The sequence below is a fragment of the Centroberyx gerrardi genome, chromosome 10 (assembly GCF_048128805.1).
Source record: "Centroberyx gerrardi isolate f3 chromosome 10, fCenGer3.hap1.cur.20231027, whole genome shotgun sequence".
NCBI classification, from domain to species: domain Eukaryota; kingdom Metazoa; phylum Chordata; class Actinopteri; order Beryciformes; family Berycidae; genus Centroberyx; species Centroberyx gerrardi.
In genome coordinates, this window is record NC_136006.1 from 14904583 (window position 1) to 14921061 (window position 16479).

The 16479-nt window shown below is 39.9% G+C and overlaps 1 protein-coding gene across 3 annotated transcripts in view; it reads right to left on the reverse strand.

The window, feature by feature from the left end:
- Positions 1 to 331: 331 nt before the first annotated feature.
- grb14 (growth factor receptor-bound protein 14) overlaps positions 332 to 16479 on the reverse strand; it is a 30842-nt gene continuing 14694 nt past the window's right edge. For 2 of the 3 annotated variants that reach the window (XM_071906231.2, XM_071906237.2), the window contains exons 4-15: positions 11315 to 11471; positions 8544 to 8665; positions 8289 to 8363; positions 7992 to 8129; positions 6393 to 6503; positions 6090 to 6185; positions 5341 to 5403; positions 3981 to 4097; positions 3269 to 3338; positions 3087 to 3174; positions 2060 to 2153; positions 332 to 1869 (exon numbers count right to left, since the gene is read on the reverse strand). In XM_071906231.2, coding sequence (XP_071762332.1) covers positions 1723 to 1869; positions 2060 to 2153; positions 3087 to 3174; positions 3269 to 3338; positions 3981 to 4097; positions 5341 to 5403; positions 6090 to 6185; positions 6393 to 6503; positions 7992 to 8129; positions 8289 to 8363; positions 8544 to 8665; positions 11315 to 11471 — 1278 coding nt within the window. In that variant the 3' untranslated portion in view covers positions 332 to 1722. Of the gene's footprint in view, positions 1870 to 2059; positions 2154 to 3086; positions 3175 to 3268; positions 3339 to 3980; positions 4098 to 5340; positions 5404 to 6089; positions 6186 to 6392; positions 6504 to 7991; positions 8130 to 8288; positions 8364 to 8543; positions 8666 to 11314; positions 11472 to 11856; positions 12032 to 16479 lie in introns of those variants that run through there. The other variant, XM_071906246.2, reaches the window with a different exon arrangement.

The window sequence follows — 16479 nt, forward strand, 5'->3', positions numbered from 1 at the left end:
GTATACTATATGAAGATTGTAATGTATTCTGTGGTTTTATATGTTAGATCTGTAAATGAAGGCAGAGTTTATTAGCCTAGCAATCCAATGATTTACACTGTAACGTGTGAGATCTCATCTGGCTCGCAGGGCTCGGCGTTTACAATGCTGTGTACTGAACTACAGCAACCACCGTGAAATGAAACGTTGCTGGAGATTAAACATAAGTGAAGCCAACTGCAATGAACATATCAATCAAAGCTCATACAAAATATTTTCAAGAATTTATATAAGGCTGTTTTCACCTTGCAGCTTATTCTAAAATGTAACAATTACAAAAAATCATACAGTGCAAACAGACTTTCTTTTTTTTTTTTTTTTTTTTTATAAAACTTTGCAGTCGATGACATTCATTGTTCAATGCACTGTTGTCCAGCTGAAACAAATGAAACAACTCACTAACACAGCTTGGTAATTTCACTCATGTCAATGTATGTTAAAATTTGTTTCAGAATAACTTGTTTCTAAAAGCTGATGCATTATTGGCTTTTCAAAAATGAAGCAACAATATGGGACACTGTATGCCCACGGTAGTGGTAATAACATCAAAATACAACCAACCCAAATGTTGCACATTGTATACCTGAATCTTGGAAAAGATAATATAAAACACAAATTTCATTATACATTGATTTGAGATATGATCAAAATCAGTCAAATACGATTTCCATCTTAATGGTTTGAATCTGAAATTAGTCAAATATATTTCACTGCCCTTTCTATAGAGCAAGCTCACAACTAATTAAATGTAATGCATACATTTCAAATGAATGTACAGTGCAGGCTAGTGAGGTTGTGTGCAAGTTCTCTCTCTCTCTCTCTCTCTACCTCTCTTTCTCTTTCTACAGCAGTCTCAGTCCAGCTTATAGGGCATGCACAGTGACACTTCCTCAGAGGTCATTTTATCTCTCAAATAGAAAACAACAATAATTTTCTTAAAAAATACCTGAATACTTAGAGATACGATGACAATAAAAAGCAAGATAGCTTAGTTTTACTCAAATGAAAAAAGGACAGAGGTGTTGTGTACTACAATTCCCAGCAACAGACAATGATGTCCTCGTCCAGATTCAAAAACATCAGCTTTGACAGCCGATAACCGACAAGATCCACAGCTTTACGTACCGCAGTAGACATTCTATTGAAACATTATGAATGAAAACTGTCAAATATCAGCCGTGTCGTTTGCCAGGAAAAAAAACGGTTCGCATTCATTCATGTCGAGATGCTGTAACGAATCACGCGAGCTGCTTCCAATAAGCATTCGGCTCTACAATATATACAGTACAATAACTCAAGTTTGGACTTCACACCACAGGGGGTCTGTATATTTGGGATCTGCCGCCACATCCGGGCCGATCAACAGGGCCGATGAATAGTGTTCACCAGACAAACCTACAGTACCAAACACACATTATCTTCAGCACAAACTCCTGCAACACCTGTGGTCAGTTATTATATAGTATTGTACTGCGCTAGTCAATTTAAAAAAAAAAATAGAGAGAGGACCAGTTACCACTTTATGGAACTCTAGTGGGTGATAACAGTGGTTTCAGTTAGCATGGCTGTTGAGTTAGTTTGTGTGTCCTTCTCCTTCAAGGCACGGGAACACTGGGAGTGCTTGTCCAGAAAGGCCCTGTAGTTAAGGTGCATGCGGGCCCCTGGGTCCCTCGGGGCTCTTGTTCATAGGGCGATCCGGGCACAGTGGTGTTTGAGCTTGCAGGGCAGCACCCCACGGTTTAGCTGGTAAAACTCCACCAGCTGGATCAAGTCAGTGAACCGAGTGTGATCGTCGTCCAGGCTGTAGAACAACTCCCCGTCATCATCCACCTACGATATAGCACACATGCACGTCCGCACACAACATTTAATGCACGCGCACAACACACACACAAAGCAATCACATACAAGAGACAGGTGAATGATTGAACATGAAGCTGGTATTGTGTGGTGGTGTCTGGAACGTGCGAGGTGAACCAACACATGGCCGTGGAAAATCAAAACAATGGATTGTACTCACAGGTAAGATCTGAAAGTGTTTGATTCTCTGCATGTGGCACAGTGACAGTACGAATGTCTTAGGGTTGCTTTGGCTGTCCCTCAGAAGAAATACTCTGAAAACAAAAGGAAAAGTCTTTGCTGAAGTCCCAAGCCATCACTTCTACCTTAAAATACTGTGAAATGTCTAAAAATATTATTGAAACAATACATCTAAGACAAAGATAAAAAAAACAATTATTTGTATCTTAGTGACGACACGACTGTCTCTTATGGCTCTATATGTCTTCAGACAGAATTGACATTTGCGACACCTACTGCAACTGTTCCGTTTTTCTAGCACATGCTGAACATGCGCTGTCAATGGAGCCACTCCAGAATGCGTATCTCGATGACACTAGAGATTACAGTCTTGGCTCACTTGTTTTTGCTGTTAGGAGACTTGTTTATGGTCACAAAACTATATTGAGGTGTTTGGATCATGGGGATAACGCATTTGGATTCTGTTTAAGGGCGGATTTTACCTTAAAGACATCTCAACATGTGTCAAGATACCTCCAGACATAACGATAGCTGAGTATGATACCAGAATTTATTGTTTTCTTTGCAACTATCTCTACTAGAGACAGGAACACTATGTGGGCAATCTTTACAGTACAGTCCTTATAGTTCTGATATATATAGTACATATATATATGTTTATTACTTATGTGATTTCTTATATGTAGATTGTTGTTATGACTGGATGCGAACCTATTTGATGTGAGAATGATCTGATTGAACTGACTGGAATTCACCTGTGACCCACATGGATGCTATTTAAGACGGAAGGGATGTTTTATCCACAGACACTGATGAGGGCCATGATTGTCCATCATGAAAGTGAATTAAATATGTAAAATACCCTCGTGTTGAGTGCGACCCTATTCTTTTGAAGAGACATTCTGTGTAAGGATTACCACCAATTGCGGTGAGTGCAGTGGCCTACCTACAATGAGAATATCTTTAATGACACAAAGCAAACAAAAAGAAAAGAGACAGCTAGTTACCCATCAATTAGACCCTGCTGAGTGATTAGGCGGTGAGCCTCATCCCGAGACAGTTTGCTGTGGAACCAGGGCTGGGCCAAGTGGAGAGCTGGAGCAGACAGAGAGACAATATGTCACAATTTTACGAGTCTTCCTGGTGTGTACATACAGCAAATCAGAATAATAAGGAGTGTCTCACAAACCTATGTTTGACATTGAGCTCTGTGATGTGGAGGGGCTCCCATGGGAGCTCAGACGGTGGCAGCTTTTCCTCTGAGGGAGAAATGAGTTATAGTCACAATCGTAGTTGAAGTGATGCACATGATGCGATGACACACCTCACGTTATCTCTACAACTTAATTCTAATGTCTGATTATTGTTAAGGTAATAAGTTACAAGGTGTTTACAACCCAAGAAGGACATTCGGTAGCACTTAACAACACAGGAGCCGTATTTCAGTGTGTTAATGTATATGAACATATGCAGAAGTATTTTAAGTACACAATAAAACTATGTAAATACTTTACCCTCATATATATTACAAGTGTGTGACAGCCTAATGTAAGTGCAAACAATTCCGTTTGTACAATTTGTTCTTACAGTAGGTTCTGTTGCCACACCCTTGTAAGTATGTTATTATTAGGGAGATTTTCCTTAATCAGAATCATAATCAGATTTATTTTCGCCAGGTACATTTTCACATACTAGGAATTTGACTTGGTGAAATACAGAGAAAGTGTGATTGTGCACTTATAATACTTGAAACACTGGTTAAAACACTGGAATAAGGTCACTGTAAAGTAAAGTGTTACCTGGCATTCACTTGCATTCACCCCTGACCTACCTGCTTACTTTCTGTTGTTTTTCTGATTGTTAATCTGATGTCTTTATTGTTAATATGATGTCATTATTACCCTCCATGACAGGCCCTCCTCCACAGCCACAGACAGCGCCTCAGACGGGTTCTCAATCACCCGGCTCTTTTGGCCAGAAAAGTCCATGGCCACCAGTGAGTTCTCCGAGATGCTTCTCTGAAAAAACACAGTTGATGCTATTGAAAACACAGAAATGCTATTTGGAATTGGCTGCATGAGTTGAATAATTATGTTTCTTTAATCTATGCATCAATTTTTGCTATATTTACTTATGACACTTGATTACATTTATGCTTATGGAAAGATCTATTGTCTTACAGTGAGTATTGTACACTATAAAATAGCCACAGGTTTTTCTTCTTTCTTCTAATTTCCTTTGTGTACTGTGAAAAGGGAGCAGATTGACTTTTGGTGTGTTGTGGTATTGTATTGCCATCTAGTGTCTGAGTAACGTGACTCCATATCATTTCTAGATGATTCCAGGCAGAATGTAGTCCATTGAAAAGGGATTAGAGAGGGTTTGAAAAGAATGACACATGGGCACATTGTAGTCCTTTAAGCTGTTATAGTGAGTGGCTCTAAATAACCGCACACACTCAAGAAAATGCTTCTTATCAGGATTACCAGGAAGCTTTTAAATTGCCACATTCGTTCCTCTGCCATCTACTAAGCTCAGTATTCAAAAGAGTGGTTAAAACAAAGTGAGTAGTGTTTACTTTGAGGATAGAGACATTCCAGTCCCTCTTATCCTCTCTGCCCCCATTCGGATGATGTAAAGATACCTATGAACTATGAGGTATCGCTGTTTAAACAAGTGTTACTTCATACTGTGATTCAGTTCGGCTTACATTCGCTTTTTAATGTGATCCTATAGTAGTACGCTGTAGGTAGCATGCTCAGCTCAGATCCAGCAGTCTGACCCCTCACTACATCGAGCTTCATCTACTCCGCTGTCTTTCCCTATAAGCCAGTCAAGCCTTTGTGCCCACAGAATGGCTCTTGGCAGGGCTGTTCGTCGCATGTGCCCCTCCGACAGCAGAGTAGAGGTGATGAGTTGTTAAATCTGAGAGCAGCTGATCGTTGTGTATTTTTAGAAAGCAGAGGATCCGTGAACATGTCCGAAACCCATAAATAGATTGTGTTCGCTCTGACAGAATACTCGCAATGGAGACTGAGGCTATTCTGGGACGTGAATCCAGTGTCAATGCATAGACTGTGCCTAATTTGTCCTATATTATATTACTTTATTACTACAGTGAATTGGTATGTCTTAGCATCTGTGTTAGTTCCAACATGTTGCCACCACGTTTTAAAACAAGGATGTTGCTTTAAAGTGACGATGCATCCACTTGGGTGTTATAAGTTATAAGATAGAAAATGAGCAAGACCTTCAGCCTACCATTGGTGAAGCTTTCTGTTTCTGGTGTGGCTGAATGAAGTTTTGGTACAGTTGCATCCCATACTGAAACACAAATCATGAGACAATTACAAATTCAACAGCTGGAAATGTATTAATTCATCTAAAGATACACATAAATTACAGTACTATGTTGTGGAGCATATTGTTTTTATTCGTTTTTATTAATACAATATACGGCATACTACACATAGACTGAAAGGAGAGTGACTAATGCTTTAAACTGTATGTGGTAGATATCCAGACAATGAACACTTAACGAAGCAAAGCCTGTGAAGCTAGTTCAGGCAGACAACTCGAGTTGCGCTGCAAGACATGTGATACACACACTACTCATCGCAAGTCATATCCACCCCACCCCCCCACCCCCCCTTGCAATAAGGAGGCCTATTTAAACTACCAAATGCACTTGCTCACTCTCTCTCACATTGCCTACTATGCTGCTCAGACTGCTGATCACTGCTGCTCAGTTATTGCCTAGACGCCATACTGAACTCTGTATCCGTATTTCCATTAATTCTCAATAATCTGTTTACATGAATTGTCTGACTGAACTGCATCTATCAAGAGTGTGAGTGCTAATCTAGGATCAGTCTTTAGGCTCTCTTGACCACCTTACTGTTTAAAACTTCAAAGCTAAAACTGATTCTAGCACTGATTCAGCATTCCTCCTCTTAAACACTTGGTAGGCATCATGCAGTGAGTCAGTGATAGGTGATCAGCGAGCCAACCTTTAACAGGCGCATGGCAGTGACCCAACAGGTCCTGGTCTGCTCATCATCCGCACAAAGCAGTTTCAGGTCTCGGGCTGAATTACACTTTGTTGACTGGAAGAAAAAAAATGTGATAAGGACACAGCAGGAGTTAGTTCCAACATCCTGGGAATCAATACTGCACTGCTGCTCCTTTTTTACAGGTCTATTGTCTTACCAGTATCCAAGTTGTAAACAACAATACATAAAGACAGATTTTGAAGTTATAACTAATCAGTGTTATTGCAATAATGTGTGTTAGTTAAAAGAAAGCAATGGTACCTTGACACAGAAGCCATAATCTGTAGGCGCTCCATGTAATTTTTTGGCTGACAACAGGGTGTAGACATCACTGTCACTGAACTCGGCAATAAACTGGAGATGCCTCGGTTCCTGTAAAACAAAGAAAGGCCTTAATAAAAAGACAAAAAACTCTCTGTATACAGTGTGATATGCCCCTTCATGCCACATCCAGTTCCTGCCCCTGTCAAATTCTGTATAAAGGGGTTGGGTCTCAAGTATTCGTCTCTGGAACAGATCCGAATGCCCCTACAAATCCAGCTATGTGAGGGATGGAGACACATGCGAGCTCTGTATGTGTGTGTGTGTGTGTGTGTGTGTGTGTGAGCATCTGAGTTCGCTTGTCTGGGTCCTTGATTCAGTGAAGGGATAAGGATGTCATTTTACTGTGTAGCCACTCGGATGTGATGAGGAGCACAAAAAGCAGGGAGCGAAAAAAGCAGAAAAAAACAGTAGTCTTCAATTAACAACAAATGGGAGTTACATGGAGTAGAAAAATCCTGAAAAAAAAAAAACACTTGAAAAATCCCATCCCTGTTTGAGTCAAACCATGCTTTCAATCTAATCTTCCGGGCGCAGGGAACACAACGGCTCATTTCATGCAGGGCAAAGACGTGGAGGTTGGCACACTTAAATTCAAACAATGCACATTTATCTGTATATCACAGCTTTATCAGTTACATTGCGGGTGTGGTTAGTATGTAAATGTAATGAAAGAGATAAGGCCAAAATTATATGACACACTGATAGGGGCTTTATTGAGACAATATGAACAGTCACTGAGCCAAAGATAGATTTCCCAAGCAGAATAGCACAAAGACTACCATTGTTCTGCCTTCATGTGACACAATGTTCCCACTTCCTTATTTAAAGTAAAGGTACAGCAGTTAGTATCTGTGCTGACTGACTAGCAATGTGTCTGACCAAGACCACAAATGAATGGTAACCCAACTAGAGCAAAGTTAGGTTCCACACCAAAGCCTTCCTGTGCTCTAAAACAAAAGCTCTTCTGTTGTGGGGAATGAAAGCAGTTGAAAAGTGGTTGCCTTGGCATGGCTTATGCCTAGGTATAAGCTTCACCTGTCAGCAGCACAGAGAGCGCCGTTTCTGCCTGGCTGGCATGCCAGCTGACCTAAGGAAAATCAAGCTCAACCTGTTCCACAGTGTTCTCCCCTCTCGCAACCTGACTGAGATATTTACAGAGGATGAACTGATGACCCCACTTACTGTACAAACAGAGAAGGACTAGAAGGTATCAGGGATTAAGTCAAGAATTTTTTTCATTTTCCAACTGCTGCTCATGCAATTTCTGAATTGAAAAAATGTGTTTTGCATAGATTTTTTGTATCCCAGGTATTTGGACCATGTACACTTAATTTAAGTAAGTGTGAAAAAAAAAGCAAAAAAAAAAAAAAAAAAAGTGACAGCAGCAAAATGCAATATGCAACAAATAAACCAGTTTGTATGCAACAGATAACCCTTGTAGTTACCTGCTTTTGCTTTACTGAGACCTAGTTATTCAAAACAACTCATTTGAATAAGCCATAACAATATGCAGATCAGTCAGTTTTGTTTACTGACCTTGGAAGTTCCCTTATTGGAGAAATAGAGCCCTGACCTCCTCAAGACAAAGTAGAACTTCTTCCAGGACTTCCTGCCTTGCTCTCTGGCATGGAGGTGTCCGTGGATCTCTGGACAAGTGCTGGAGTTTAGAAAGGTCTGTGTCGGGTAGAGAAATAATTGTCCATGGATGGATGCGTACAGTACATTCTCAAGCTATAAAATATATTGAGACAAAATTGAGAAACTCACAATGCCTATCTCAACTCAACACTCAAGGACAAATAGAGTGCACTGTAAATAGAAATAATTTGATACCTGTATAAGCTGAGAGTGATTCATCATCCCATTGGTTTCACTGGATATGGAGACCATGTGATCGGGGAAAAAATCCTACCAATATGAAAGCAACACCAGTTATAACAACACTCAGACGACAGTACACTGCCAGTAAAATTTGTGCATCTGAGGGAATAATGTTGACCTACAGAATCGTAATGCATACAAACCAGGTGAGTAAATAAACCAAATGAGGTCAATCAACCCATCAGTCTTGTTTCATCATGGACTCACCAGGGGTTTCTTGAAGAATTCATATTTAGCATAGTTCTTCCTAAAATACAGCCGGCTGTCTTTGTCCATCCCCCAGCCTGATAGCACCTCCATAACAGACTCGTGGTCTTCAATGGTTCTCTCTGGTGAGAGTAGGAGGGAAGGAAATTAATGAATGGTTAACCTTTACCTTCCACTGAAATATGGATAAGGCATGGAGATTAATTGTGAAGTGGTACCATTTGGTTCCAGGAACTGGAAGTAGCCAAAGATACCAAATTGTTTGTAGAAGATTAAGATTAAAACAGGGACACACTTTGGCTAACTTGGCTTATAGTTTACAGAACAGGAATAAACCTGAAAGGTAAAATTTGAATATGCAGATACACAGTATCACAATAAATCAGTTATTGAGTTTATAATATAATTAGAATGGTGCAACCAAAAGCAAGGTTAAAAAATAAGTTTATATGTTCTAAAAATCAGAATGCAATGCTTTTCTGCATTCGATTTCATAACAATGAGTGAATGACAGTTAACAACTTCAGGGCAGGAAGTTTGATTATTAACATTATTGCAATGTGTAACCTGTGGATGGCAGGATGACTTCCAAGAGGTATTACTTCACTTCACTTCACTAATCAAACATTACTTACTCCCTTGAACTCAAAATGAGCACTGAATTAATTGAAAATATTTCTTTCTGCAGGCAGCCACCTGGAACAGTGTTGAACTATGAAGTTGATTAATTCCCATTATATACCCGCAGCAGTATGAGCATGATTGCAACAATCAGGGCAAAGCAGTCAACAGACCACAAGCAACTAGTCATGAGTGAACAACTGACGGTAGAATTTCAGCAGGACTTCATCTGTATGAAAGAAAAAGAATTCAGCAGTCTGAGCCTATTTACTTTGTCATCACAGTTTCCATTTTTCATTTACCTTTTATTTAATCAAGCATGCCCGAAAGGCCATGCAAAGGCCACAATATGAATTATCACATTGTCATGGGTGTGTCATCTCTAAAGTTAAGCTTATTCTACTTTTGCAGTCATTTTAAGTTGTTCTGTATAAGAGCATCGGCTAAATCACCAATGTAAACTATGAGAAATGAAAATAATCTGCAGTGCAGATTGATTGCAATCATTCCATTTTAGAAACATTTATAGTAATGCACTTTTCATATCATCTGCAATCATAAGCAGTATTCAAAGAAGCAAACTACAGCCTGCAGCCTAAATACTATTCCAGTGAGAGCTGTATATAGCTTTAGAAAAAAGGGATGCTTAATGACTGGAACAGAACAGATGGATGAATTATGCAATGCATGCAACAGTGTGAAGATGCTGCTGAGAAATCTTCCTCTATGCAGACACATCACCCTCCAGCAGAGGAGTGTTCTCTAATATATATCAATGACAACTATGTGTGTTTTTCACTGTCTGCTTGACACAACTGTATTTTACATCATCCATAGGCCATTTTCCAATGCAAATGGAGGGAATGTCCCTTTCATTCACAAATATTGTTGACAGTATGTGTTCAATAGAAGTTTACAGCTATCAATTCCAATAGCAAACTATTTGATGCTGTTCTGTGCATGGAATCAAATGCTCCTTATCTACAGTAGGGAACTTGCTGCCATTTATCAAAGCCATTGCCTAAAATTAGAGAGGGAGCTGTAGTAAAATCTAAGCCCTCAGTACAGATTGGTGAATAGTTGCTTTAAATTGACAACGGTATCAGTCAATTGGATATTTGATGGAGTTTTAAACTAAATGGGATCCTGTGAGCAGCAGCAGCTAATGTCACTTAGAATTATAGATCTCAAGACAACCTGTATGCATCGACAACCTTTATGCATTCAACGGGTTAGAAACTACACAGATGAGAGACAATCCCTATAACACTTTAATGTAGACAGTAATGTCTTTATATACATCAAGAGAGCCAGAGAATGAGACTATTGTGCTGCCGAAAAGGTTTCACTGGACTAGCCCTCTAGAGATGAACTAATGCTGATGGAGGATGTGTATTATCACAGTATGCAAGTTGAGATCTATAAGTCACGTCTCACAGTTTTAAAGATCCCCCTCAGGCTTTTAAATAAGCTCCCCTCCTCTTCTGGATGATACAACTGTGAAATGGATTGGCTTAGGATTCAGTAGATCACTCTGAAGACAGCGCTCTGTTCCACTTTGCATGTTGGTCTGCCCATCTCCACACACCACCGCCCACCACCACTCACCCCGTCAAACCAAGCAAACCCCTCCCACTGAAAACATCAGCATCACATGATTAATACCAATATGTCAAACTTTAAGGAGGTATTCATTTAATGTACATTTAGACAAAAATCATTCAACTAAACGATGATCTGTGACTCTCACATGCATCACAGGACATTCTAGCCTGGGGCCAGAAAGCCATGAGACACACTTTGAGTTACAGTGAGATTTATACATTGAATTGAAGCCTTTAATGTGAACTTTATTTTGCCAAATGCTAGAGTCATGGCCAAAATTGAGTTAGACAACAAAGCATCAACAATGTAAACTGGATGTCATTGAGAAGGGTATGAGTATTTTGGCTCTTCTTGAAAGTTAGCCAAAATGTAGTTGGACTCCTGTGGGTCCAAGCCCCAGATACATGGGGTTGCGGTGGGAATATTTTACATAAGTACCACTTCAATGTTCTGAGATTTCATTATGACCATGTTGATAGATGAGATTTGAACAATCACAGACCAGCGTATGCAAAATAAAGACGGCAACACTGAATAAACCTTACCTATGCCCAGATGGGAGAGGTGTTCGAAAAGAGTCCAGCTATGGTCATCAATGCAATGGTTCTTCAAGACAAACAGTTGGCATATGTCCCGGGCAGTGATGTCACTGGGAACCTCTACTGCTCTGCTGGTGTTGTCCTCATTGTACACTTTGATTACCTGCATTCAAATGAAATCAAATTAACAATTTACTATAAAGCAGGACAGGACACAGTTTTGCTTTTTAACAAATATGAATTGTAAGGAGTAAAAGCAAAGTGTTGATTTTTAAGTTTAAAATGTATGGTAAAGTATCATACAAATTAATCAGTTTGATAGACCCACATAATAACGTAGCCCCTATTTTCTATAGCGGCAGATTCCAGCAAAATATTCAGTCACAGAGTTGATCAAAGCCCTACAAAGTACTGAACAATGTGCAAATCATGTTACAGGTTATATATACTTGAGTCTGTGGAGAAATAATGCAGTTACGGTAATCTTGCAATACCACATTCAGACATCAAAGACTTAACTAATCAATCCATCTAAAAGTACAACTTACCCCCCTATTTGGAGCCAGGCAGAGTTGTGAATTTGGGCAAGCTCTGCAGCCTATATAGGGCTGAGTGCACAGCATTGCAAAAGAGGGCTTTTGTGAGAAACATAAAAACATGCATCAGACAGCACAGCGAGTGTCAGCTGGGAAGCGATGAGTCTCTCTCTTCCTCTCCCTCTCTTGCTCTGTGCTGCAGTGGAGCTGAAATGAGGTAATTAGACGAAGCTGCCTCTTAGCACACCGTTTTCCTGACTCCACAGATCTGTGTCACTGGGGCTCAATACCCAATCACCTGCTACCTTTCCCCACCACCAAGAGTCAAGAAGCCAGGGATCATTCTGCTCCATTCACTAGGAGGAGGAGGAGGAGGAGAGAGAGAGAGAGAGAGAGAGAGAGAGAGAGAGAGAGAGTGAGAGAGAGAGAGAGAGAGAGAGAGAGACAGAGACAGACAGAGAGAGAGAGAGAGAGAGAGAGAGAGAGAGAGAGAGAGAGAGAGAGAGAGAGAGAGAGAGAGAGAGTGTCACAAGGCTCCCACCCCCTCCCTATTCACATTCACACACCCTTGGCAAGCAGAGCTCCCAGCATAAAGCCCTGCAAGAGCCCAGAGAGCAATTACAAAGGTGCTGGTTAAATGTAATGCTAGTTGGGTCAACTCTGTCTAAAGTTGACAGAGGTGGGTGGGGAGAGGGGGGCAGGGAGAGAGGCACAGTAAAGACCAACTGGCTGCCTCTTTTCTCTCACTGAGCTCTATTGGTAGTTTAAGGCGGATCGGCTGGGCAGGACAAGCCTGCCCTCTTTTGTGGAGAAAAAGGAGGTCAGAGCACTCCAACAGGGCCGGGGTTAGAGCCCTTAAGGAGCCATCAGCGAATGGGAGCCTCCAGCTATGACATCACCTCTCAATGAAGTAAACCATCTAGTGTTTAATCAGTCCATGTGGAGATTTACAAGACAAAACAGCCAAGGATCTCATTTTGCAGACACCTAACAAAGACAAAGGCCTGCATCACAGAGATTACTTTAGGAGCCAGTGTTCTTCTATGGGGTTAATACTGGATCATAATGCTGCATGTTGATTATCTGAAATATTTTTGCACCAGTTCAGTCAAATTTGACCGCAGGACCGCAACAAATAGCAATCTAAAAATAATAGCTATTTACCCAACCACGCAAAATGGCATATTCATTTAAAATAAACAAACCAAGCAGAAGGAAATGTGTGTATTCACTGCACTGCCTGTGGAAAATGCATCTAAAGTGGATTCCAGTTGCTTCGCTGCAAGGAACTGACTTCCTGAGAATTGGCCAAATCAAATCATTCGGGGATCACATTTCACCAGGAACAGGGTAGGGTTTGTCAGAAGGTGAAGAAGCCTTTTGCTGCATTAGACTTGCAGACTTATGTTTACATTACTCAGCACAAATCAACCGAAAATATGTCTATTTCATGCAAGGTTTCATTTGGATGTCTAGTAGATACACAAGGACAGTCAAAGTCCTTTGAAGGTGAAATTTAATTTGAACCATGAGACTAATCCAATCAAACACACAGACCATGGCCTGTATATTGGACTGCATACAGCGACCTTTTATAATGACTATTTCATGAGAGGGAGTGACAGGGAGACTATACAGCGCATGTGTTACACTGCAGTCTTTATGTAATAAAACATGTTATTGTATTTTAAAGTTCTGGATCGACTCTGGGTTTAATCTGGTAACATCCTTGAGAAAGATTTTGTAGAAATATTTGATGCTGTGCTTTAAGGATGTAAAGTGTGCTTAAAAATATGCAAATGACTGAATACAATCTATTTGGCATCCTTGAGGGAATTACTTTCTTTTTCAAAAAGAAAGAAATTTCAAGATAACATTAGGCCTGGCGACATACTTTACTCTAATGAGCTTTTGTGTGCAAAAACAAAAATTTTCCTCTTTTGTGCAAAATAGTACAAAGTTTATTTATGTCACATAATTTTCAATTAAACACCCTGGGGTAAAAATATGCAGAATCTATGTGATCAAGGTAAATAAAAGACAAAACAGAAATCAGCAATTGTATATGTAAAATTAAATACTGCTACTATTACTACTACAACTGCTACTACTACTATTATATATATTATTATATTTCAACAGATGGGCGTAAGTATTGCAGTTGCAGCCCGCAGTTACATTGTAATCGACACAAACATACCAAAATGTATCATTATCATTTTTCAAACTGGGTGAACTGACAGCATACAGTGCATGGTACTGTTAATCATTGGTAAAGAGTTTCTAATGAATGGCCAGGCTAGGTAATGTGCTGCAGTGAACTGTTGCTGTCTTTATCAGTGAACACAAAGAGCTGCATTCATCAGCAAGTAGCTCTGATCCAACTGTAGACTTGCTTTTATTTGAACAGCCTTCATGTCCAACTACAGTATGTCAATCAAATGCACCTTTTATGTTGCCATATACTTTACAGAGTGTTGTCTATGGAGCCACTTATTTTGACCTCATCTGTCAGATTGTTTTTCTTCAGTTTAAGGGCGAAATATCCAAGTGACTGCATTCTGACTGTTGAACTAAAAACAGGAGTTGCTTCAGTACAGGCAAATGTCATGTGTGCCTGTGATTAACTTCAGATAATCATGGGGGTTGTGGAACTGAAGAGACTTAAAACAATGGCACACACTGTGCAGGAGCTGACCAATGAAAGGGCTTGAGGGAAAATAAGATGCGGGGACAGCAACAATGATAACAGTGATGACAGAGCCAAGCCAGCAAGAGTTGAGGAAATTCATTCCAAAATGAGATATGCGCCTTTTGAAAAATGTGACAAATGCACTGACCAAATGATTGCTGGTACTCATTGTGGAATATTACTGATGTTACTTTATTTTCTGCCTTAAGCACTTAAAAATAGTCAATTTTAGAGGACCTACGTGTCTGTGTGTCTTTTAATGCAAGCAAAAAATATCTGATAAGATTTTTTTCCGCAAATAAAAGGATCTAGAATGTTTTAGGATGTTTTATAAAACAATAGTATGTAACTGCAAGCCACATTCAACCCACTCCCGTACAGACCAAACTGTTGAATGTCAGAGCTATAACACACTCACAGAGGTGAGGGTGGGAGGGAGGGGATAGGGGGACAGAACATAATGTGCTGTGTTTCAATGGCCTTTCAATGAACTGCAAAATAAAGTCAGAACAAGGGAGAAGAAAACCAGACATTGAGTATGCAGCACTAAATATAGCTTGGTTGAGCATAAACTCCTCTATAAGTCCTTCTTATCTCAAGGACAGGATTGTGCGGGCCATTTTGCCAATTAGACTGCTCTGGTTTTACCTTGAACCGCACTCCCACAGCTGCAGCTCTATCACTGAGTGGTGGAGAGGTGGCCTCCGGCCTCGTCTATCTGACAAACCACCAAGCTTCCTCCATGCCCTTCCCTGCAACAACACTGGATAAGCTGAGAGTCATGGCTCCATATGGAACCGTCTTTCGTATGCTCATACCAAGCAACTATCTAGGCCTTAACAGTTGCTTTGACTATTGTATTAATGGTAGGTTACAGCTGGCAGCTTCTAAAAATCAAAGGAATTTATATATAACTGGCACTCTGAGTGCTGGAACAGAATTGGACCATTTGTAAATACAAAGCGCTGTCCGAAATACCATTTGCATATACAGAGCATTCAGAGTGCACTCTGAACACTCTGGACTGAGGAGGAGGTGAAGCACAGTGTTTGAATGTTTACAACAGTAGCCAAATGATATCAAGCTAACCTGATAAGCATGCTGGAAAGCTTTACACAGTAAAAATAACTCTTCCTCAAACAACAAACTGAAACACAGTTTTTAGAATTGACCTGCTAGAGGGTTTATTAGAATAAACATATAAATGAGAATAATTTAACTCTTTATTCCATCTTCCCTTTGTCATTAGTAAATCCCACTGATTCTTTTTATTCTGTGGATTTTGTTGGGATTGGATTTATGAGGATTTATGGGGGGGTTATAACGTGATCCATTAATCAATGTGTGTTAGATACACAAAGAAACATTCAAAAATTGCAGCGTTACAACTGTGGCCCTGTAGAGTATCACGTTTCTCACATATAACCTATACACGGTTCACATGAAGGTGTCATATTTGTCACACAGGTTTGCACTCCATTATAGACACATATTTCAACTTGTCAGATGGTTTACATTCCATGTCACCGCTGTCAGTAACAGTGACTTCATTGTTAGAGTGATATTAGTGTTAACATCCCTGTGTCAAAGTAAAGAGTAATAGCAAACCAGAAGAGAATAAATAGAAGGAAGAAAAAAATATGACAAATATGAAATATGAAAATATAGAAATCCATAAACCATGACTGAGCAGTTTTAAAGGGGAAGACTCCTCAGTTTAGGAATTTACATTCTTATGGTGTCAGACAGATCAACCAGTATTTGTGAACATGAACTTGCCCACAGTTAGAAATCATAAAACCAAGACTCTAATCTGTTATGTCATATACCGATGTATAGCCAGGGGCTGCTCCACAGACAATACATGAGAAACTGTCTGGCTTATTTGTATAATGCAGTGGTGCTACCCTTTAAATAAGAGTGTTTCTGTGGTCAGGTTATGA